At 36.5% G+C, this 24446-nt stretch overlaps 2 protein-coding genes and 2 long non-coding RNA genes across 15 annotated transcripts; 1 reads left to right on the top strand and 3 right to left on the bottom strand.

Moving 5' to 3' along the window:
- Positions 1-6221: 6221 nt before the first annotated feature.
- Positions 6222-7289, top strand: LOC133712351 (uncharacterized). The gene is made up of 3 exons (XR_009847304.1): positions 6222-6402; positions 6614-6775; positions 6890-7289. It is a non-coding gene; the product is annotated as an uncharacterized LOC133712351 (long non-coding RNA).
- Positions 7290-8091: 802 nt separating this feature from the next.
- Positions 8092-13320, bottom strand: LOC133726568 (uncharacterized). 12 transcript variants are annotated; one of them, XM_062154133.1, is made up of 9 exons: positions 12715-13320; positions 12278-12577; positions 11751-12094; positions 11321-11490; positions 10429-10629; positions 9432-9516; positions 9020-9108; positions 8648-8759; positions 8092-8509 (listed from the first exon to the last, which is right to left on the bottom strand). In XM_062154133.1, the coding sequence occupies exons 4-9, from the start codon at positions 11357-11359 to the stop codon at positions 8343-8345; spliced, it is 693 nt and encodes a 230-aa protein (XP_062010117.1). In that variant the 5' UTR covers positions 11360-11490; positions 11751-12094; positions 12278-12577; positions 12715-13320; the 3' UTR covers positions 8092-8342. The 12 variants fall into 12 exon arrangements, 9 of the variants coding, with proteins under 9 accessions (XP_062010117.1, XP_062010116.1, XP_062010119.1 ...); XM_062154132.1 differs by having other exon boundaries at positions 11321-11502; positions 12715-13319; XM_062154135.1 differs by having other exon boundaries at positions 10429-10626; positions 11321-11502; positions 12715-13319.
- Positions 13321-15514: 2194 nt separating this feature from the next.
- Positions 15515-16553, bottom strand: LOC133726566 (small ribosomal subunit protein uS3x). The gene has a single exon (XM_062154129.1). The coding sequence runs from the start codon at positions 16448-16450 to the stop codon at positions 15770-15772; it is 681 nt and encodes a 226-aa protein (XP_062010113.1). The 5' UTR covers positions 16451-16553; the 3' UTR covers positions 15515-15769.
- Positions 16554-20336: 3783 nt separating this feature from the next.
- LOC133706718 (uncharacterized) lies at positions 20337-24057 on the bottom strand. Its single transcript, XR_009844697.1, has 3 exons — positions 23898-24057; positions 21031-21258; positions 20337-20726 (listed from the first exon to the last, which is right to left on the bottom strand). It is a non-coding gene; the product is annotated as an uncharacterized LOC133706718 (long non-coding RNA).
- Positions 24058-24446: the final 389 nt, after the last annotated feature.

The raw sequence follows: 24446 nt of genomic DNA, 5'->3' as shown, positions 1-24446 counted from the left end.
AATGGGAGAAGATGATGAACATGTCTGTACCTGACCCGAAATCGAGGAGAATGAGCACGCCCAGATCGAGGAGAATGACCAGTCCGAGAACGAGGAGAATGAGCACGCCGAGATCGAGGACAATGAGCACGCCGCCGGTGCCGGCCGCCGGTTGATTCTTCGTCTGGGTCAAGACTCAAAAGTGTGTCAAGGAATGAAGGAAGAGGGATCGAGACTGGAGAGGGTTTTAGTTGGGTTGGGCAGCGATCTGGTGCAGGCACACGGAAATGTGCATCCTTTCGAGAGTTTTGACATCTGTCCTTTGTCTGAGCGAACTCGGGTACTTGGTAAATTCCACTTCTCTAACTGGTTACCTATGCAAGTTTTTAATTGCATCTCCAATTTGGCAATTTCTCCTTGTTCTTAAGGTGGTGATTACTGTCTATCACTGCAAGTTTATGTTGAGATAGAACTATAAAAGGCAGACCTCTTTTTGTACAAGTTATCACTCATATATATACATTGTCACAATATATATGGTGATTTCACCTGTTTTAATGTTGCTATTGTTATTACTAGCATTTTTCCACACATATCCATAGATTCCTCCGCAATTTCGTATTCAAATATTATGACAAGAATTCTTACCCTGCTAACATATCATCATCATCATAAAAAAGTTGGAATTGTTTTCTTCCGTGACCATTATGAGTATTATTATGAAGATCATGACGATGATGGTGATGATCACGACGACGACAATGATGATGACGATCATTTTCCGCCATCATCTTAAAAAAGATGATGATGATGATGACGGCGGAAGATGATGATGAAAAATATGGGTTTTCTAAATTTGTTCAATGATTTTCTAATTTTGTTCACGACGACGACAATGATGATGATTATGATGAAGATGATGATGAAAAATATGGATTTTCTAAATTTGTTCAATGATTTTCTAATTTTATTCAATGTCTGATTATAATGAAAATTATGATGATGATGATGATCATCTTCCGCCATCATCTTAAAAAAGATGATGATGATGATGAAAATTATGATGATGATGATGACGGCGGAAGATGATGATGAAAAATATGAGTTTTCTAAATTTGTTCAATGGTTTTCTAATTTTGTTCAATGTCTGATTATAATGAAAATTATGATGATGATGATGGATGATGATGAAAATTATGATGATCATCTTCCGCCATCATCTTAATGATGATGATGAAAAATATGGGTTTTCTAAATTTGTTCAGTGGTTTTCTAATTTTGTTCAATGTCTGATTATAATGAAAATTATGATGATGATGATCATCTTCCGCCATCATCTTAATGATGATGATGAAAATTATGATGATGATGATGATGATGAAAAATATGGGTTTTCTAAATTTGTTCAGTGGTTTTCTAATTTTGTTCAATGTCTGATTATAATGAAAATTATGATGATGATGATCATCTTCCGCCATCATCTTAATGATGATAATGAAAATTATGATGATGATGATGATGAAAAATATGGGTTTTCTAAATTTGTTCAGTGGTTTTCTAATTTTGTTCAATGTCTGATTATAATGAAAATTATGATGATGATGAAAATTATGATCGATTATATGAATCTGATGTAAAATGAAGGAACCGCCATGAATGTCATTCTTCTTTCTCCAATAGATGCTTTGCATTACGCTTATTGCATGAATCTTTTTTAAGTCTATTCATGGAGATTCTTTTAGATTCTCTAGAGTGAGTTTAGAAAGATTGATGGTAGAATGAGAACGGTTAGGTTTAGAAGAATTGAGTGTGAAATTTGAATCGAGACATTGAGAGCAACGAACTGCCAGTGAAAACATATTTTTACTATCAAACTTATTAATGAAGTAGAAATTTTTACATGTATTGTTTTCTCTCCAAAAAGGGTTATTTATACTGACACAACATCAATGCAATAAGAAAGTAAATCTCTAATAAATCTAGGAAATATAGATACAAATCTAATAAATCTTGGAAACATAGATACAAAATATTCTACATAATCAAGAAACATCATATAATCAACCAGATATCTAATAGAGGTAACGTGCCTGATTGGTTCATATAAATACATGTATAATATGTAATCGATTGGTATTCATTACTCTTGAATCAGATCAATGGTTCATATAAATACGTGTATCGTATCTAAACCCTTTCTTCCAATATATGCATCTTCTGTCTGCCTTCTGTTTCAGATCCTCTACTAACCGGATTGTTACGATTCAAATTGGCTTACATAAGTTACAAGGTATTGTTTTCTTTATCTAAACTCTCAAATATCGGTTCATCAGACTCATCCTTTAATATTTCTATCGTTTCCTTAACACTCAACACGTTAAACTTAAACATAATAGATATACTTAGGTAAATTTCAATCAGATTTTTTTTGCTTGATTGATTGTTTTTCTTTTGGGGTTAAATTCTGCTTGATTCTTCTATTAGTTTTTTTTTAGTATCCTATTCTCGATTCAATTGTTGCAGAAGTTGGGCAGCCTAAAGGTATTGCAAAATTTCCCGTTTGCAAATGACTCAATGGGGTGTTGTTTTACTACTCATTAGCTTCTATTGCTGGGCCAAGAGGTTGATCTCTTGCCCTTTGTTTCGACCGAAGGTGGCCTCAACTTCTCAGGGAAACTTCAAATAGTTTCAATGTCTGTTACTTCCTAGAAATTGGAGAAATCTAGGTTCAACTTCTGAGTAACTCTAATGATATTTTTAGCAAACAAAATATAGAACAATACCAATGCCAATTTGTCATACAAAATTATAAAAAATAAAAGTCTCCAAATAAAAGTCTTGCAATATAAAATCCATACGGATACATAAATCTAGCTGTCTCTAAGCCTGTAGTCTGATATACTGGGCAGGCAAACAGATTAAGGAAACACATTCCGATTAATACCAACACTTTTAGAGTGGAATAGGAATATAAACGGAATGAGAAAGTCATAACAGATGAACTGAATCATAACAGTTACGTATGATTCAAACATTTAGCTTCTATTGAAACTGATAACCATTAGTCTTCTTCACTAGTCTCCCCAAAGTCTTCACTAGTCTCCCCAAACACAAGGTCGCCCTCCTCAAAAGAAATCATGTGAAACTTAACAGAATCATTATATTGTTCATTTAACAGTAGAGACTATATGTACACCATTATTTATGAAGTTCAAATTAAAGGCAAGGAAAGGGAAGAGACTTTATTACTACCTGCTGTCCTTGAAAAAGTTAAGAGAAATGATTACAGCTCTAACCACCAATCTCAACAAATCATTTCAGATAAGTATATCTCCAAAATATGGTGCAAGGGAGGCATATTTGCTTCAGTTTATGGGATGGAAGATATTACAGTAGAGACTATGTACATCTCTATGTATGAATTTCAAATAAAATGCAAGGAAAGTGAAGAGACTTTATTATTACCTGATAGTCTTGACAAAGTAAAGAGAAATGGTTCCTAAAGCATGTCCATCATAACGCCAGAAAAATCGAAAATGTCCATGGGAATTGTTGGAGACATACTATGTAACGAGACAAGTATAGCTTCAAGGGTATGTCTAGCTTTATCATAAGTTTCCTGTTGTTTAAACAAAATAACAAAATTAATGCTAGACATAACTTCTTGTCAATATGTTTAGAAAATTTCAGTTTTAGTATCTTGCCAAAGTATTGCAAAAGTAGTGCAACTCATCAGCAGCATTCTTATCCTGGTATCTTTGAGGTCTGCTTCTTTTGCGCAACATTCCATCATTATATATTTCATGAAACTCAGAGGCAAGTTCTGAAATGGATTTCTGAATGTTCACTTTCCTTGCCTCCTTCATTATATTATGGTAAGCTGTCTCCCATTTCATTAAATTTGTCTCGGTAGATGCTTGAGCTGGATTAACCTGATGGCCACTGATGAGTTTCGGGAAGTGGCACTTTCTATTTTCGCCTGGATGCTTGGGTTTGTAGTTTGGATTTTCAGGAATGACAAACGTATCGCGCGCACTTTGTATAAAGCATTCGTCTTTTATTATGTTTTACCTATATTAATCTATTTTCATAATGTTGAACTTCACCATGATCATCAATCACGATGATTTGCCAAACATCTCAAACTTGAAAGTTACCTCTGAAGTCTGTCCAAAACTTTAGTCTTTACGTTCTATAGAGCATATAAGCGTTCGTTAACTCAAAAGATGAAATAGCAATGTATATGAGTTCTTCATCTTGCCTTGCTTCTTATATTAAGGCAAATCAATAAGTAGAATTAACGTAGCCATGCGCTTTACCAAGAAGGAACGTTGCCTCAATTTTCAACTTATTAGTTTTCAGTTTACTAACGAGGATATCTCACATCCTGGATCCAAATTTGGTAGGATAAGATTAGGAGATTAAAAGGTTTGGAGAAATCTATATTAACCTATTATGGATTTTTTTATCTTAATTCTTCATCCGTTTTTTTTTTGTTCACAAGGAACATATGTTAATGTTGTTTTGCCACCATTATTTACAAGCTTAAGACGATAATTAGTTAAGATTTTGCCACCTATATTTACAAGTTCTAGAGGCAAATTACAAGTTTAAGATGTTTGGTAAATCATCGTCATTAATGATCATGGTGAAGTTCAATATTATATGACAAATATAAACAAATAAATTTTATATAACTAAGTAGCATGCATTGGTTTAGCAGTCAAGCATTCATCCGAGTTATTATTCCGGTATTTTTGTTCCTATACTGAATTGTGATTGATTCCGTGCTTCATTTGTCTCCAAAGTTTAGAAGAAAATTATGAAATGGATCCATTAATTTTCAATTTTCTGTCGTTCTTTTTTAACATTTTTGTATTTTTTGCTATTTCCTAATAGAGTAAGTATGCATGGTGATAGTCAGTTGCTGCTTTACTCAATTGTAAACCCGAGTTTGGATGCTGTAATTGCGGCTTTGTTGTAATTGCAGTTTTAATGAATGATATTTCACTTGATCAAAAAAAAATAATAATAATCTTAACTAGGCCAACTAGACTATTAGGAAAATCGATCTTCATAGAGTTCTGAGAATTGGTGTTATGGAGTAGTGGTATGAATTCTTAAGATATTGTAAAACTGGTCGAGTACTTATTGCATGAATTCTTAAGAATATTGTAAAACTGGTCGATTGCTTGTTGTATGAATTCTTAAGAATACTGTGTAACCGTTTCTATGCCAAAGCGAGCGGTTTAGATATTTTGGATAACGTGTCAAAAAAAAAAAACTTCATCCGGTGCAATCCAATCCAATTAAAGAGGTTTGGTTTAGTCGGTTGTATAATATTAACAAGGTGTTTATGAAGTTTCATAGTAAAATTCAATCTCAGTAATAAAAATTTTGTTAAGTAGACAATATCTGAGTTTAAAATTTAACAATCAAAATCTAGAACCTATATTCATAAATCAAAATCTAATATAGATTCAAAGTGATTTACTTATTTGATGGCTTCAATACTAGCTTAATATAGTAGTATTAAAGATTAGAGAATGAGAGATTGAGAGATATGATGGAGAGGACCAAAGGAATTATAGCGATTATATACTAAGGTTTTAGGTCTTTGGGCCTTGGATTGAATAAAATCATGTATCATTTGAGTAGGGCTACACATAGATAGGTTAACAACTTAACCGTCTCTATGCCAAAATGAGCGGTTTAAGTATTTTAGACAACCAGGTATCAAATTAAATATGTTTCATCCAATCCGATCTAATTCTAATCCACTCTAATTAAGAACAGATGGCACTCCATCTGATATTGTGAGACCCCGTAAAACTTGAAGAAGTTGAATTAGAGTTGTTTGTGATTAATTTTATTATCTTGGTAATGGTTAAGGATACTTGGGGACATATTTTTCAGAAATTTTCTTGAGATGAAATGTCCAGTTTGAGGCTCGGTATTAAAGTGCATATCGAGATGAGTCTGTAGAAATTTTCGTTAAAATTTTTTTCGACACATGAGCTATTTCTTATGAATTTTGGAAGTTCAAGAAATAAAGAAAAGGAAGAGAAAAATCACGTTGGGCAATCTGGACCGTACGCTATCCACCATTTGATCTGGCCCATTGATTTTAATTTGATTGAGGAATATATAAATGCTCAAGCCAGATTGATTAACCCAGAAACCTCGATACAGTCAACCCATTTCTTCAACCCGATCACCCGAAAAAGCGACCCGGCCGTATCTCCACCTTCCGGTCGATTCACGGTGTCGCACGGATGGAGTTCTCCTCAACTCGATGGCGAGAAGCTGAAAGTGGACTTGGCTTGCTCAACCAAATCGTCACGATAGCAAAACGAATCCCGAAAGCTACGGCGGTTTCGATGCATTCTCCGGCGACTCCGATCACCGACGATAGCAACTGAGGTACGAAAATTTATCTCCTCGTCGAGCTCTACAAGAAAATGTAACTGCATGTCAATTTCGGTTAAGATTTGGAAAAGTTGGTGTTTTGGAGATGTACGGCCACCGCTCTGTTCACTGTGAGCAGCGGCGATTTGGGTCATTTTTAGTTTACTTTCCACCTTGGTTCATATCTTAGAGAGTATAATAATTCCTGGTTATGCTTGAACTGCAGAATTGGTTGAGTTGGTGAGATGAAGTGAGCAATCTTTGTAAATGGAATGGTTGACGTGCTTCAGAATATAGTTCGTTGTTTCCAGACTAAGAGCATGGACTTGGCGAAATGGAACTACAATGAAGTCTGGGATTTCATAATTATTAGCATGTATCATTGAAGGTAAATTCCTTAGGCTTAGAAAAGACGTCCAACCATAATTGTTGGAGACTTGTAGATTTCTGCTTGGTTTGAATTGGAATTGGATTGAGGTACCGATGAGTTTTGCTTACCTAGATTGGAGACTGAGGAGAAGCAAGTGGTCAGATTAAGGTTGTGGTGGAAGCTCTGTCATTTGGACAAGAATTGAAGCTGTGAAGGACAATGACAACGTGCATGTACCTTGGACCAAGAACCCAGCTGAATAAAGAGACAAAATTGGTCAAAATTATTTTAGGTAAGGTAAGCTGGAATTTCTTTCAAGGGTATGAAGTCATGATACTGTAAAGATGAAATTTGTGATGTTTGAATTAAGTTGCAAAGCTTTAGCTCCTGTAATCATGGTTCGATATTATCTGGAAGCTTAGGAATGAATTTGTCAGAGTCATTATCACAAGTTCCTGTGATTTTGCATAGTTAATGGTTAAGGCATTAAGCCAGCGGGATAATTAAGTTTGTTTGTGGTATATATGAAAACTATGAGTTGGGACCTGGTGTATATATTGTTAATTAATTTGGTATCGCTTCTAGTGCACTTGGTTTATCATTTGATTGTGGTACTGGACAAAATTTCTAAGTACGTCTACACCTTGTGTGTTAATGGATGGCATAGAGGTGTAGAGCCTTGCATTTTGGGATCATATGAAATTCTTGTCAAATAGAATTCTAAGAACTGTGGTCACTAAAGTGTGAGTTTGGTTCGAACTGACACTACTAGAATTATGGCCCTAGACATCGGCCAAAAACCGATGAGAAACAAAATCCTGACCGATGTCTTTGTGGGTGATGAGAAATATCCGGAAAATCCAGACATCGGTTTTTAGCCGATGTCTAGTATTCATGTAGACATCGGTTCCTTATTATAAACCGATGTAAATAGATTTAAATGATAACAAACTTGCATGTTTTACTATTGTTAAACCCACATTTTATTGTATTTAATGCTTAAAGAAATATAGATTACACAACACAAGTTTGCGTTTTAACATCGTTATTGATTTAAGAACCGATGACTGATACTGTTACAGACATCGGTTCCCATTTTGGAACTGATGTCTGGTACTCAGTAACATATCGTTTTCGACAAAAAATCGATGTCTGTATATTTCAGTAACATCGATTTTCATTTTGAAACTGATGTATCTATATTACTAGACATCAGTTTTTATGGTTAAAACTGATTTCAACTTTATATCTAGACATCACATTCTATAAAGAGGATGATGTCCACAAAATATATAGCTGCTGTTATAAATTGCAATTTCGATAGTTGACAAGAGTGATTTGAATATTGGGCTATTATATCTGAAATCATCATCCTTAATAGTTTACAAAATGGGCAAAATAAAACCCCAATTCACCTACTACAAGGCTAGCCTAGCAATTAGTATTCATGTTTGTTCATAATTGCTGCAAAAATGTTAATTAAAAGCTAGCCTAACTCAAAAAAGAGGCTGGCTTTCCCAACTTCTTGAATATAAGCAACCCCCATTACACCTGACAATCCTGCACATCACAGCACAATACTCAATCAAGATTGGTGTTCTTGGTGTGCGGTGCAGATAACTAATGGCTTGACAGATGACTGAAGAGACTCTGGTCCTTCTGCGGATATTCTCTTGCACACTGCATCACAGTTGCTAATAACCTCCGTCAACCTTCCTTTAAGTTCCCCAATCTCTACCTGCAGTGCATGAACTGTGTCCATGTTTCAATGTATAGGTTAATTTTACAAAGGTGTACAACTCATTTATCCATACAGTAGGTCCATCAACATCTGTTAAAGCAAAAGATCCTACGCAGAACTTATATTGCATATATGATGAGAATAATTACCTCCACATAAATGTTGCGAGGATGTCTTCATTGCTGTCACTGAATAATTAAAACGTTGCTTAAGTTTAACAGACAACGCGTCCGCAATTTCTATCTTGTTCTCTATCTCTTCCTGCCACAATTATCATCAAATCATGGTTAGATATTTCTCGTTGGGAGAAAGGAAGGCAGAGCAAGTCAATTTCCCAATATGCAGTCTTCCCAAATCTTAATTCCTAGGAAATACAATATGCAGTCTTTCCTGGACTTTGAGTTTTGCATTTGCGAAACCCTTCCAATAATCTTAAATAATAAATTGAAGTGCTGCAACATCTGTTCTATGTGTTGAAACTCAAAATTCAAAAGGCACTGATGCATCTTATTACAACAAACCTGTTTTTGGCTCAGCTTTTTGACATTCTCCTCCTGCCACTCACGATACATCGAGAAGAGTTCTAGTAACACTTTCGGATCCACAATACCTATATAGACAATTCAGAGCAGACTCATGAGTAACCAGCCTCATCACCAAACAATTTCCACTTCGAGTCAACGAAATTCTTGAAACAATGTTGCAAAGACAAATACATAGGACCTATTCAATTTCAACCGCTGTGCTTATAGCTCAAGAATTAAAAATACTGAAGCATAGAATATGCTGTAGACCCTAGGCATTTAGCTAGTCAGTAAAAATTTCATACATTTATACTGCTCTAATCCTTAATAGCTTAATTTTACTCTTTTTGCAGGAAATTAATAAGAAGAAAAAAAAAACATAACCACAAAATGTCAACAAGAAGCTTACTGGGAGCTGAAGAAGACGAAGGTTTCCTCACTAAAATGTCAGTCAAGCTACCCTCACTTGGGGGTGAAGTCAGTAGTGGCTTCGACTGCAATCAACAATTTACTGCCATCAATAATATGAAAAGTTATCTCTTACAAGCAACTTCTCATGTCCTATCAATCCAAGATAATTTGCTGAAGCAAAGTTCACTACTTCTTTGCCATTGACTATTGTATGTGGCCCTGCAGCACTGAATAAATTCTACTCATTAGCAAAATCCCTTAGAACAAGGAATACAACAAAAGAAAAGAGCAATGAACCGTGGGAGAAAAGATTTTTACTACTAGCATAAACTAGGACAAACATAGAAGCTGGATTACATTTTATTCATATGAGAAAGGACTATTCGGATACTTCCACTTCATGCAATCACTCTCGCTTACTGCAGTTCCTTGAGAAAGTCCGCATTGTCAACCTAATTATGTGAGCGCAACAAATAGATATGTATTACATTAAACAAGCCTATCAGATACATAAGGCACGGTTATATACAAACACAACCCGAGTGCCTAACATGTTTTAGCTGAGTGGAACTCCAACTTGGGTAAACCCACTTGAGTGGTGACATTACAAGGATGCCAATCTTTGCAAATTGCTTTAATAATTCCCATGCATGATCTTCCTGTAACTATGAAAGATTAATGAGCAATCTAGTCATTATTTGAAATTCTGACTGATGCAAATACTTGATATCTACATAGTTGATGTATTCACCAAGTCTGCACATTGACGGACTTATCCAATAAAAAAATAAAATCTTAATGTGTTTTAAAGTAGTAATTAGTATGACAGGGGATAATTGAGTAAGGAATGTAGTGATATATAGCAAAGATGAGACATGACCATCGTGATTGTCATGAAAGCATGTGTGAGTAAACATAACAGAGAAAGTGTAATCAGTGACTAAATAGCCTAAACCACAAAAAATTCATGAATCATAACCAATCAAAACTAATACCTTAACTCTTGGATTCCGCGCGCATTTGATCAAGTGTGGTGTATAGTGAATAGTCATGATAGAGAATTTGCATTGCCTGAACCAGGTTTGTTGGCTGTTGAATAAAATTAAAAGCTGCCCAACAAATTCGAGGATAAGGATCTTTGAGAACTTCAGAATAATGGTAGTAACTTGGTCCAAACAGTCTCTTCTCATTACCTGCTGCAATAGTATGGATGAGAGACAAGATTTAAGGATCAAATGAAAATTCTAAAGTATAAATGACTGAGGCTGTCAAGCAATAACCTAGCATTCTCATTAACCAACCTTAAACACAATAATCTCAAGGTAGATACGCAAATAGGATATTGAGGTAGAAAGTATATAGCAGAAAACATAGGCGTATGTGATATTCCTTTGTATTTTACTGATACACACAATATCATTTAATTGAACCATATCAAAAGGAAACAATTTATACTTTACTGGGTAACTCAGGCAAAGCAACAAAAGTTTTGGTCAATCATAATGCTTAGGAAGAGTGCAATACAGTAGTAAACAATTTATACTTTGCCATGTACTGTTATTTTAAGATAAAATATGTTGATCTTTTCAGATTTTGTCATGAAGCCAATTTAGTAGTTTACTGCTCTCAGCAGTTACAAAACTGTGTGTGTGTGTGTGTGGGGGGGGGGGGGAATACACACACACCCAAATTGTTCATATAGAAAACCGTACTTTAGAAATCAGAAGACTTCTAAAATCAAAACCTCAAATAATGCACGATACTTGCAAAATTGCTGTAAACTGAAAATGTGATTGCTGACTGCACATACCCAAATTTCAACAACCACATGCAACATTGCAAGTTTATAGAAGGAAAAGATTCTCAAGACCACACGACATTACATACCATATTCACCAAACTGGTGACAGAGGTGGAGGGTAACATGTGCCATTGCTGCTTCGATCAAGTGCTTCCACACGCCGCTCGAACGAGCCCGACACGAGAAACCCGGCTGTTGAATCGGGTTCAAACGCATAAACAGTTGTGAATTTTGTTGGTTCTTGGCAGGAATGATTCTGCATATGAAACTATGAAAGTAAAGAATAAACACTTTCAATCAGGTCTAGGCCAGGGAAGCTAGGTTTTGTAGATTTCAAATTCAATGACCACGAAATTGCATGTTGAAAAGGGAAACCAGCTCAATGTTCAGGCAGATTCATTATTTCATTTCTATTCTCCAAGAATCATTCATGTCAAGAATCAGCAATATTAATATTTGTTCATTTCATTTCTATTCTCAGTTTAGATATACCTGAAGTGATTGAGGATTAATTACCTGATCTTGTAAGTGGGAAATATGTGATTTCCACCATAGTAGGGCAGTAAGAAGAGAGACTGCAAGCACCTCAAAAATCTTGAGAGGAGAGAAGGACTCATGCTTCCTCTCCCTCACTCCTCTCCTCAACAACACACTGAAATGCTGCCACCATGTTGTCGGCCACCTCCCAAACTCCTCCTTACTATTGTCTTCTGGACCATTTGATAATTTATCTTCATTGAATTGTTTGCCTGCAAGTTCCTCCTTCAATTTCTCCGAAAGCCTCTCCTTATAGGCCACAACGATGCTCTGCATGTGATCATCCATGGACTCATTTGCATGCGCACCATCACTTGTCAACCCTACAAAAGCATAGCATTCAATTTCGTACTTGAAACTTGAAACCAATGACCAAACTATCGAGTATAGAGGATCTAAAAGATAGAAATTTCAACAAAAATATCAAGGAAATATCGGATTTCTATGAAACTATACAGAAGTTCTTGAGAGAACTTGTAGCATCAACTAAAGATATGCATGCATACCATTAGCAAGGTCCAAGAGAAAATCAGCAGGATTCATGGGTACAGATGAGGCAAACCCTATGTTCGAAAAATAGTCCATGACTGCAGAGACCTTGCCAAAATACAAAGCATTTCCTTCCGATAACAGCAACAGCTTGTGAAACATGTAAAACAGCCTACTGGAAGGCTGGTGTATTGTCATCACTACTGTTCTTCCACCACTGGCTAACTCAGACAATGCCGAAACGATGCATTGAGCTGTTGTGGAATCGAGGCCGGAGGTGGGTTCGTCCAATATGAGCAATCTAATTTCTCAGCAAACTAAATCCAAATCCTCATTCATTCAATCAGATTGAAAAATAACCTCACAAAAAAACATTAAGAAAATGCGAAAATCAAAAAGAGAAAGAAAGATTAAAGAGGAAAGGGGAAAGAGAGAAAGTGACTGACTGACATACATAATCACCCATGAAAAGGTAATTAGTATCAGGAGCGTTGCCTCCTATCCGAAAAAGCTCAATGAGGTCGTAGAACTGGCCGTGTATATCCCCACACACCGTAACCGGGCACTTGACCGGTTGCACGTTCCACTCCTCCACCAGGATCGCCCTCGCTTGCTCGCACAGCGTCTTCACCTCCGCCTCCGGCAACGTCTTGCACTCCATCAGATGCTCGATCTGACGGTCCAGATCCCCGTGAGACGGCATCGTTTCACCTCCTCCCGCGCTTTTTCCTCAGATCTCAAACCACCGCCGATTCCGAGCGGATCTGACGGTTGCGCAGCGAAGCTCAGCGCCGGCCGGACGACGATCGAAGCGTTGCTGCGGATCGGGAGAGCGAAACGAGTCGTTTTGAGGTTGGGTCGAGTCGGAGAAGGAGCTCGAGCGGCTCGGGTCGGAGAAGGAGCTCGAGCAGCTCGGATCGGACAACGAGCTCAGGCCAGGTTGGAGAACGAGGTCGGGGAATCGGGGCAGGTCAGGTTGGAGAGAGAACGAGGTTGACAAGGTTCGAGAGTTTTCAGAAAAGTGAGAGTTGGGTTCGATAGTTTCAGACAGAGGGAAAAAATACTAAGTGTGGGAATGAAATAATTGGTCCCGCGTTTCTCAAAAGTTTCAAACTTAGTCCCTCCGCGTTTTTGAAAATTTTTCGAACGAAACTTTTCTCATCGTTTTATTTGGTGACTGATGTCTATAATAACAATAGAAATCGGTTTTTTCACAAACTGATGTTAACATGTTTTTTAACATCAGGTGCAATCCTGACCGATTTAATAGTGGCGATGTCTAATGACATTATTCTAGTAGTGTGAAGAACTGTTTAGAAAGAAAAATAGTTTTTGGGTGTCCAGATAAATAAAAAGGATTACACCCATCAAGGAAAGGAAAGCATTCTTGGAAGAAATTAACTAAATGGGATTGACATTATTGTCAAGCATTACAGTTTGGGATTTTATAATGACACTTGAATTATTTTCGAACTTAGGGACTCCAATTACTCGGAATGTGAAAGGTGGTGGTGTTGGCCTAAGAAAACAAATGGAGTCAAAACGGCTATATTCCCAGTAGGGTGACTCGGGACTCTCTCGGTTATGATTTTTTATTTATATAAATGATATTGCATGGCTATGATTACTTCTTTATGAATTTGAAGGATTTGATATTTTATTGCCATGCTTGTTTTCAATGGTTTTCTGTATCGTGTGATGACCTGAGAGTGAGAGGAGCATAGCGACTACCTTGGGTTTCGATCCCCTAAACCTCCGGAGGGGCTGTATGGACGGTATGGTGTCTCACATCCTGTGAGGTGTGACACCATTTCTAGGTGATACGGCGTAAATGGACACTCTCGCTACTCCTTGCCGTTCATGAAATTAATCTTGGTAAGGGTGTAGTTGGCATAGAGACCAGTCATCAGGTTTGTGTTTTCTGGGCCCGCATATATGTTTTCGAAACTAATCCTATGATTTATGATTTGATCTTTACTTTTACCTATGTACGTAGTTTTCAAATATTGACCATAAATATATATATATATATATATATATATATATATATATATATACATTTTTACGTGTTTTTAAATCTAGCTGAGGTGAATGCCCTATTGAGTAGCGAGGACGAAAACTCACCCCTACAACAGATTTGGATGTAGGTACTGTGCACGTAAATGGGACAATACTGGAGTGAGCTGGGTGTGCTGATGAAATGATTTTGTGTAACAGTTATTTATTGATTTCAAGTTTCGGCTTCTTACTCTTTTAAATGTATATATTTCTATCATAGTCCACTCCGGTTTGCTTGAAATTGTGTCTTTGTTACAACTTTGTTGAAAGGATTTCGACTTGGAGTAACAACATTAAAAATCACCTCAAAATATTATTTAACACTTCCATTTCAACTCTAATTTCATAAATTTTGAAAAAGTACTACTTGCTTAATAACTCTTTATTTTCAATGCCTTGCGTATCTCTAGGATCACACCTAGCTTGTGATCCTAAGGTCCGCGGTACTGTAACATGATTGATTTGGTGAGGTGTGAATCGGGACGTTACAGATATATATAGCATTTTAGATACACAAGCTCAACCATTTAGTAAGTCACGACTCGTCAGCCTTCGGTTCAAATACAATAGGGATTTTCTCTTTTTGATCACCTCGACAATCACCTAAGTTCAAAACAGTATATTAATGAAAGATACACAAAAACATGCAGTCACATCAGTTTTGCCCATCTAAAATAGCCATTAGAGACCATAAATTTAATAAAGCTCATCACCATATAAATGGAGAAAGGTGCGGTTATATCTAGATGTTTGCAGGGTAATTAATCTGGAAATAATAAGGAACAAGGTCATGAAATGGAAGACTATACCTTATCATCCACGTGACATTGGTCAAGAATTCTATACAGGTCGCTGCCATTAGTGACTTTTTTTCCATTCATAGAAGTTATAATGTCACCCAATATGTGTCTGCCATAAGAATCACGCTTTGTTGGTAGCAGTTCCTGCATATTGGAGACTCATGAGCTCTATTATTCAATGGAAGCACAACAACATATTTCCATACCACGATTCTAGAATCATGTTAAGTTGAAAGTGAAAATCAATTTCTGTAGTACATGAAACTTAAGGAAAAAGAGACGGGGCAAAAAATACCGCTTTTCCAGCTGGACCATTTGCTGGTGCATCTAGGACGAGTACTCCACTGACCCCCAACTGTTCAACAGATTTTTTTTTTTTTTTTTTCATAAAAATCCTTAAAATTAAGAAAATATTAAATAAAGTATCAAGTATGAAACAATTCAAGATAAACAATCCGCCCCATCTTTTCAGTACACAAAATTTGCCAAAGGAAACAATAAAACTAGAACAACGAAGTCTGAGGCTAAACTTTTGATCAAAAATATAAGAGCCTGAAGCTAAAGTTATAAACTTGAGAAACTCAGCACATGCCTTAAGCCACTGGGAGGGCTGGGACCTCAATATCAGTTGGGGCCAAAATAGGTGCTGCTTCAATTTCTGGTGCCCGGCCGCCTGACAAACTCATCATCCTTTGGTTGGTGGATTGTAACAAGATCAGGTAAAGGAGTCATGGGTCCTTGCTTGCCCTTGGGATCCCAGTCGAGCATGATCTTGACCTTAATACCAAGAACAACCTGTCTAAGGAGAACATGTCTCACAGCTGCGTCAATGTACTCATTGACTGGCTGACCAGAAGAAATCATGTATCCATCCTTGAACTTCATGGACTTGGCTCTCTGTGCCCTCAGCTTTCCACTAACAATCACCTCACAACCCTTTGCACCACTTTCCATGACAAATCTCAAAACACCATAGCAGGCCCTGCGAACCGGTAGGCCTCCGAGAAGCTTGTAGCGAAGAGACTCAGCCTGGGCAGTAGAGCAGAGCCCTCTGTTGGCTACCTTCTCAGCATAAAGCTCCACACCTTTCTCCGGGAACTTAAACCTCTTCTGCACAACTGAGGTCAGCTCCCTAATCCTCCTTCCCTTCTCTCCGAGCACGTTTTGAGTCCGAGTCGCCCTGATTATGATCTCAGTGCGCATCGGCGTAACCCTAACCTCAGCGCCGGAGTAGCCGTCCTCGGCGAGCTCTCTCATCAGAAGCTCGTTGAGCTCGGCGAAGAAAACACCGTCAGCGACGAACTTTCGCTTCTTGCTCATCTGGGTCGCCATTTTCGAGATTGCGAAGCTGCAGATACGAGATCTGAAAATGTGGTGGCGGGAGCTCTGCAAACCCTAGCTTTGCTTTGCTTTGGTAGCACCACCAACTGTTCAACAGATTGATCGGGTGCAAACTTAATTCCTAAAATAGGTCTGGTGACCTTCCCGAATTTGACCAACTGGTCAACAATGCCATTTACCTGAATATTATTGAAAACAAGAAAGAAAGAGTGGGAAGAGATAGATTATTAGTGAAAGGAACTTCATTGATGTTTACTCACAGTATCAATTAGAATAGGAAATCCAACACCGTATGATGCACCGAATGGAGAATATATTGCCGTATTTATCCCGATAAGGTTCCCTGCACTGTCTAGAAGTGGCGCCCCCACTATTACCGGGGTTAATGGCAGCATCTGTCTGTATAACATCTTGGATTGGACGACCAATTGCAGCAAAATTGATTTTCTTTGCGGAGTCCACTATTTTTATAGGAAAGGAACTATGTTAGACAAATACGTACATACCGTGGATAAAAAGTTCATAGGAGAAAAAAATTTACAAGAGCTAAAACAATACAAAGCAATCATCTAAGAAAAACTAGCTAATAGCTGCCTTCTAAATATGAAGCTTATTTCAGTTAGTCGTGCACGACTCAAGAGTGAAAAGAATTGTGAAAGAATCGAATAAAGATTTATTTATTTTTTTATCGAGATGATACGGTTTCTCAAAAGTTTCCTCTCCTCGGCCACCAAGAATATATTGGGATTTAGCTCCAATAAGCGTCAACGGAATTCGAACCCGGGTGTGGGGGTTCCATACCTGGAGACTTTTACCAACTCGACCACTTGTGGTTGTTGAATCGAATAAAGATAGAGCAATGGACTTCTTCATAAGAGAAATGGATAATGGACTTTGTATTAATAAAGAGCAATATTGTTGTTTTGTGTTCCTCCTATCTAATCCTGCAGCACTAATTAAACACGGCTTAAACTAGTGTTCTTTATGCCGAGCTTAGCAGTTAGCACAAGCAGGACATGTATTAATAAATAACAATAATGCAATGCCTACTAATCCGGTGAACAAACAGCCCTGATATGGCAAACATGAACTAAATTGGGTATATTGCAACAGATTTATGGTACAAAAACATGAACTAATTGGCATCAGTATAAGCTCATGGGGGTCAACATAATAACATCATTAGAAGTGCAGTCATATAAAAGCGCCACACTGCTCGACCCTACAAATGGTCATTACAACCTCAGATGCAAACATCAATCCAATTCAACATATGAGAAACCAAAATTTAAACATTGTTGGTAGGTGATTTAAATTGAGAAGAAATTTTAAACTACTTGTGCCTTGCATGAAACACCTGTTAAGCTATTGAATGCTGACCGAGGCAAAGAGAAGGAGACTGTACCTAAACGCATTGAGACTTGTCCTATTGATCGTACAGATATGGCTTGTACACAATTGACTGATGACAACTCAAGCTCAAGTCCATGTATTGATGACTTCATCAAGGCAGTTACACATGAATTTAACCGGTTTACAGCTAGCTCTCTCACACTGGAAGCTTGGCTTGACGTTCCTTTAATTGAGTTAATCAGTTGCATGTGCATTTCATCCTGGCCGTTTCATGTCTTCCACGTGTCATGATCCTGAGAGATGTTTAGAAGAATCTCGATCAACTAAGCCTAATTAGTTTTACTAATTCTGTTTTCCTTTCTAGTATAAATAGCTTGCTTCTGCTTCTTTTTAGTAGTTGAGATCATTTTGTAAAAATTACTCAGCATCAAATATTATTTGCTTCTCTCTTTTCTCACTGTGAGCTTCGTCTTCCTCAGGTTAGGGTTTTATTTTCCACCATTGTTGCTTAATTTCAAAGCTTATATGATCATATACTAGAATTTTAGCAACACCCACATGATGCCGTCAACCATTCGTATCAATGATTTTCAATTTCTTGGGGGCTGGAATGCCATTACTGGTGAAACAAATATCATCAATTAAGAAAGAGTATCAATTTATTATCCATAGCATTCCCTGAGATGCAACAATGCAGAATTAAGCATAAGAGTGAAGGTTTAAAGGAGGGTCTTCTATAGAACCAAAGTTGCAAGAGAGATAAAGAAGGCGGAGATGTTTGAGAGAGGGTGCTCGGATCAGTGGAAGGATTCGCTTACATTTTAATGGGAAATGAGAGCTGGGTTCAGTGAGTATTTATATAGTGTGAGTATTTATAGTTAGAGAAACATTACGGTGGGAATCGTAAGTTTACTTTAAATTTTAGGAGGGGCTTTTCAATGTAAAAAAGAAAAAAGAAAAAAGAAAAAACTGCAGTGGATGTAACTTGGGCTAAAGCGACATGGGAACAATTGGTCTGAAGTCTCAACAACAAATTTCATGTATCGAAGTCAAATATATGTGGTATTGTCCATTCTTGCCAATGAAGCCTACTTTTCCACCAGTTTTTTCTTTGCCACACCATCACTACTGTCGATGTGGAGACCTTCATATTTCTTCCTTCTCCTTGGCAAAGAAGCCTCGTTAATTTATTTATTTATTTCTGACGAAAGTGCTTATTAGAGAATTAGGAAAGTTGGAACTTCCTTTCTTAATTAGGAAGTCTCAAGTCTGTATTTAATCTGTTTTGATTATATCATTGGAACATTATCTTTCCTAATTACGTACGTAATATATATATATATATATATATATATATATATATATATATATATATATATATATATGTATGTATGTAAAAATAAAATGGAGAATTGGAATTGGTCTACTCATTTCATTTCATAGTCCCTTTATATTTTTTTGAATAAACATCATCATAGAGATTTTCATTAATAAAAGGTCAGGCCAGAGCAGCCATTACATACCCTCCCGCTGCCATCTATAGACAGACAGAGAGTTGTGAAGGTAACACGGTGGTACATAGGATCACTATGCCAAAAAATGCTTCAGACGACAGACCATATCTGTCGTCTGATGAAGTAAAAATCTGTTGTCTAAGTGGCTGCCGTCTCTAAGTCATTCAGACGACAGATATTCTCCGTCGTTTATAAGCTACTCAGACGACAGATTCAGTTTAAGTTCTGTCGTCTGAAGTACCTAATATTGAAGAATCGGAGTCTATCTGTCGTCTGAAACACCATACCACTACATATTAATGTTGTTGGAAATTCACTTCATCAACGGATTCAAAAAATAACTGTCGATGTAGTTAATGTAAGATGACGGAGTTTTTGATGTTTCTGTCGTTTGATTGAACCAATATTAAGCTTAGTTGATGCTTCTGTCGTCTGATTTGAAGAACAATGACAGTTATATGTTGACTGATTTCGTACGCAACAACATTTATACCATGAGTTATGTTGTTTGAGATTTGTTTGGACTACAGATAATTTTGATTCTTGTGGTTAGATTTGGTTTCCAACTACAGTTTTAGTTGTTTTATGTTGTTTGAATGTCACTTAGAGTATAGTCTTACTCAAATTTCTGTTGTCTGAAGTAGTATTCAATCTCATTTTTCTGTTGTTTGTTTGCACTTTCAACCATTGTTTTAGTTATGTTCTGTTGTTTGAAGTTGGTAGAAACAACATATCAACACCTACTTCTGTTGTCTGAGAGCTATTTGACCTCTACTTTTCTGTTGTTTGAACGTGATAGAAACAACATATCAACACCTACTTCTGTTGTCTGAGAGCTATTTGAACTCTACTTTTCTGTTGTTTGAACTTGATAGAAACAACAGATGATCATTTGTTTCTGTTGTTTCTATTTTCTTGATACAACATAAACCTGCATATATCTGTTGCCTTTCAACCATTTCAACATCAGTCATTTACAATCATCAAAACCATAAAATTGGACTAAAATCTGCATTGAAAATGATGGCTACGTTTCATTAATTGCATCAACATCATCCAAAATACAATCCATAGTTCCAACTCTAAACCTAGCCAACAGTTACATAATGATCAAGAGAACCAAAAAACCATCTCATCGATCTCGATCATTTACCTAATATTGCACTAAGTCAAAAACCTATAAGGTAAAGAAAGAGTAGCTAGGCAAAGCAACTGCATGCATAATTTAGGTTCATCAACACTTTCCATCAGTTATATATAAATGCCCAAAAGCAGTTCTTGGTGCTACTCATCTACCTTAAACAGAACCAAAGTTAGAACTTCATAACATGATTTGCCCATTCAGCTCGAACCACATCAATATCCTTCTGTGTGTAAGCAAGATTTGATTTCCTTTCCCACTGAAACAAGAAAATGCAGCAAGTTATTATGATGCAAATGCAGCAAGTCCATTATAACTTGGTAGCAAACGTGAAATATGCCTATAATATGAACCTTATCATGTTGCATTTGCTTCTCAAAGTTACTTGCAGCAAGTCCAGTACCTTATTATGTTGCATTTGCTTCTCAAAGTTACTTGCAGCAAGTCCAGTAAATCAACCTTATTATGCCTATACTGGACTTGCTGCATTTGCTTCTCAAATTTACTGGACATAATAAGGTTCAGTAACTGAAATATGCCTATATGCAGTTGATCATTCTTACCTTGGTAGCAAACTCCAAGTTCTTGTCCTCCACATTTTCTTTCATATAATGCATGACGAAATAACCACAAGTCTTAGAATCAGTTTGCTAAATGACACACCTGTAAGAAGTCATAGAGGTCGTTACCAACACCATCTGTCAAATTTCAGAGTGGCAAATATCACGTCTGTCAGAACTATAACTGAATCCCGTACCAATAGGCTGGTCAACATACAACAGATTAGATGCCTGCAAAAGAAAGGAAAGAGCATTGTTACAGCTCTTGCAAAGGAACATAAAACCAATAGACACAGAGTCACATATCTTCAATTCAAATATTCAGAAAGTATTATACTTTGGATGGCCTTAAGACATGCAGTACTTCTCATATTTGGCATATAGATAAAACTAGGCAAAATGCCCGCGCGGTGCTGCGGGTATACTATTGATATGGTTGAATTTACATTGAAATTACGTTATAGTAGATATAGTAAAACTACATATACATTGTTCTAGTTGTCTGAAAAATCTTGTGCCTTTGCCATACGAATCTGGATTAGCAGCGACATCATAAAAGGAATGGATGCTGCCACTATCTTGGTTTCCAGCCCAAAATTGGTTTTGGAAGTTGTCCTTTGCTCCAACAGACATATCCTAGCATGAAATTGGAAAACCATTACCCAAAAAAAAAAAAAAATTCAAAGGCACTCAATGAAACACTTTTCTTCTCTCAAGCAAATGCATTTCTTTTGGTTACTTTGTCTAAGCTGGTAGAATGTTTTCTCAGTACGTGCATTGGAGAAAACGGTTTCTGATATTGACATTAATATTTTCAAGGGTTTAGGATCTAGGAATCAAGACTCATAGTTTACAATTTATTAACCAAATTGAAAAAGTAGGAAAAATTAAAAGAGGCAAAACAGCACTTTGCTGATGTACACACCCAAATTCAAAAGTAAGTGAAAGTGAAAGACTGCTCAGAGTATTACATAAAGCACAGAAAGTGTTATAAACAAAGACAGATTATATAAATGAAGACCTAAAGTGCACAGAAAAATTTGTACTACACAGATTGAAGAGGATCATGAAAATCTAAACATAATACTTTGCTGGAATGGGATAATCCCAAAAATGCTATGTTTTTTAAAAAAAAAAATTTTTTAACCAAAACAGTGGACTTAAACATATCTGACAACATAAGAAAGAAAAAATAGTCACCAATAAGTAAAAAGAACTACTTGCTTTCAAGGCTCTGGAGCAAAACACAAAAGTTTCTAGATTCATAGTGAACTTTAAACTTAGAAACACACTAAACAGACTTGGACCTGGGTTAATTATTCAGCAGCAGATGCAAAAATTGATCTGTCCAGGTTATCTCAACTCTTAACAACATTACCTCTATCACAGATCATCTTGACCCACAGATCACACTATTAAAAAATTGCCATTGTATGATTTAGACACCTAAGAAACTTAACAACAATTAGATACATATCTACATCAAATCCATGATTATCAAGCTCAAAAATCTGATCAAATCCATTGATCAACTCATATTATGCAAACCTCTTTTAACATAAAATTCATATTAGATGTCTATGAAATTAAAATTTCAACAGATAATCATCTTTTTTTTTTTTTTTTTATCAAACACAGACATACCTATTGAACAATCATGTTTCACATTCATACCGGACAAATAAATCTCCAAGCAAAAAATTTCAATATTTCTAGTTATGCTAGACTTGAACTGGCAAAAACACTCGCCCGTACTTATCTTAAAGCCCCGGTTCCACTATCAAAAGTAGTCACTGCAAAACAAAATCCAATGTTTCCTTTAGTGACTCATTCATAGACTTTATTCTGACTCTATTTAGGTTGCCCAAGTCTACATCGGATATGCAACTAAATGTGCTTGGTGGTCAACCATTCACTATGGACGTAGTAAGAAACTATTCTGAAACTCCTACATTCCTAATCTTACTACAACTTTATTATCATCTACATTTTGATCTTGTTTTCTCTAACAGAATGCAGCTCATTATTTTTATTTTTCTCTTTGGCAATAACATTTCCCGTTTATAACCATCTACTGTGCAGGAGCTTCTGGTTGCAAAATCAGCCACATTTGCTGCTACACTCGAAGAGAATCTGCAGGAAGATCTTGCCAACTTCCTCCAAAGTGTCCCTGCTACTGCAGACACTCTTGAGCTTGTTGCGAGATTCTATCATGGCTTTGATATTCAAATTTGCAGTCAAAATGTTATACAGCTCATTTGTGTTGTTGACTACTTGGACATGACTCAAAGCCACAGCAAAGATAATTTATTAAACAAAGCTATTTCATATTTTCAACAAAGAATCCTCCCTAGCTGGCCTGAAACTATTAAGGCTTTCCGATCCACAAAAAAGGTATTTCAACAATCCTGGAAGCTTGGATTAGTACACGAATGTTTGGACTATCATTAGACAGGCAAAAGCTACCCTTAGAGCAAGAAATATTATATAGCTTTTCATTGACCTTCCTATGTATGATGCTATCATCCACAGCCAGAATATGGAACTAAAAAAGCATGGGAACTAAAACATCAATTAACAAATGATTCAACCATCCTGCAATTTCAAATAGGCATTCTACAGTTTGAGGTTTGTGCACCATATGCATCAACTGTCTAATTTATTCTCAGCTCAAACATGCACCATATGCATATAAGACAAATCCCTTATGCAAATAACCAAACTCAAAAGGATTTGAACAAAAAATATGCAAATAACCAAACTCCTCTAACAACATATACCAAAGTTGTATCAATCCTTTAACAACAAAGGAAATACACAATCATGTCCAACCATAACACGGAAGAAATGCATTAACAGAGACCAATTACCTTATCCCAACCATACTCATTCCATACAAGAGACAAGTTATTCACAATCGTGAAAGGACCATTTTCATAGAACACAGCCAATTCACTACTGCAACCTGGGCCTCCAGTCAGCCATGTCACAACAGGGTCCTTCTTATTGGTGCAAGACTCGAAGAACAGGTAGAACACCCTACATGATCATACAAATTGAACAGTAAGCCCACCAAAGCAAAATCTAAACTTGATCAAAATCACTAATTTCCCAAAATTGAACAAATTTCAAACTCATTTACATAGAACTTCAACTCAGCTCGCTATCAAACCTAAACTTCATATAAAATCCAACAAAAAAAAAAAATCAAACCACAACAGATTAATTGACGAGACGACGATTTAAACAAACCTAACCACAACAGATTAATTCCACTAATCAACAAATCCACCTCAACAAATATCTCAAAATTCGATAACCTGGATTGTTCAAAAAAAAAAAAAAGAGAACTTAGTGTTGATAAGGGAATGTATTGGGTGAAGCTAGCTCGATAGAAATTCTATACCTTTGGCTTGTAC

The sequence above is a fragment of the Rosa rugosa genome, chromosome 1, assembly GCF_958449725.1.
Source record: "Rosa rugosa chromosome 1, drRosRugo1.1, whole genome shotgun sequence".
Lineage (NCBI taxonomy): Eukaryota > Viridiplantae > Streptophyta > Magnoliopsida > Rosales > Rosaceae > Rosa > Rosa rugosa.
Note: the sequence above shows the minus strand (reverse complement) of the source record. Positions and strands in the feature narration are given on the sequence as shown.

Bases quoted from the DNA above. Each gene is read 5' to 3' on its own strand.
- LOC133726568 (XM_062154133.1), bottom strand. From the start codon at position 11,359: ATGTTACCCTCCACCTCTGTCACCAGTTTGGTGAATATG. The intron at 8,760-9,019 runs GTTTGTTGTAAT...TAATTGTGGCAG, and splicing joins AAAAGCTGAGCCAAAAACAG to GAAGAGATAGAGAACAAGAT. The intron at 8,510-8,647 runs GTAATTATTCTC...ACATGGACACAG, and splicing joins CTCGCAACATTTATGTGGAG to TTCATGCACTGCAGGTAGAG.
- LOC133726566 (XM_062154129.1), bottom strand. From the start codon at position 16,450: ATGGCGACCCAGATGAGCAAGAAGCGAAAGTTCGTCGCTGACGGTGTT.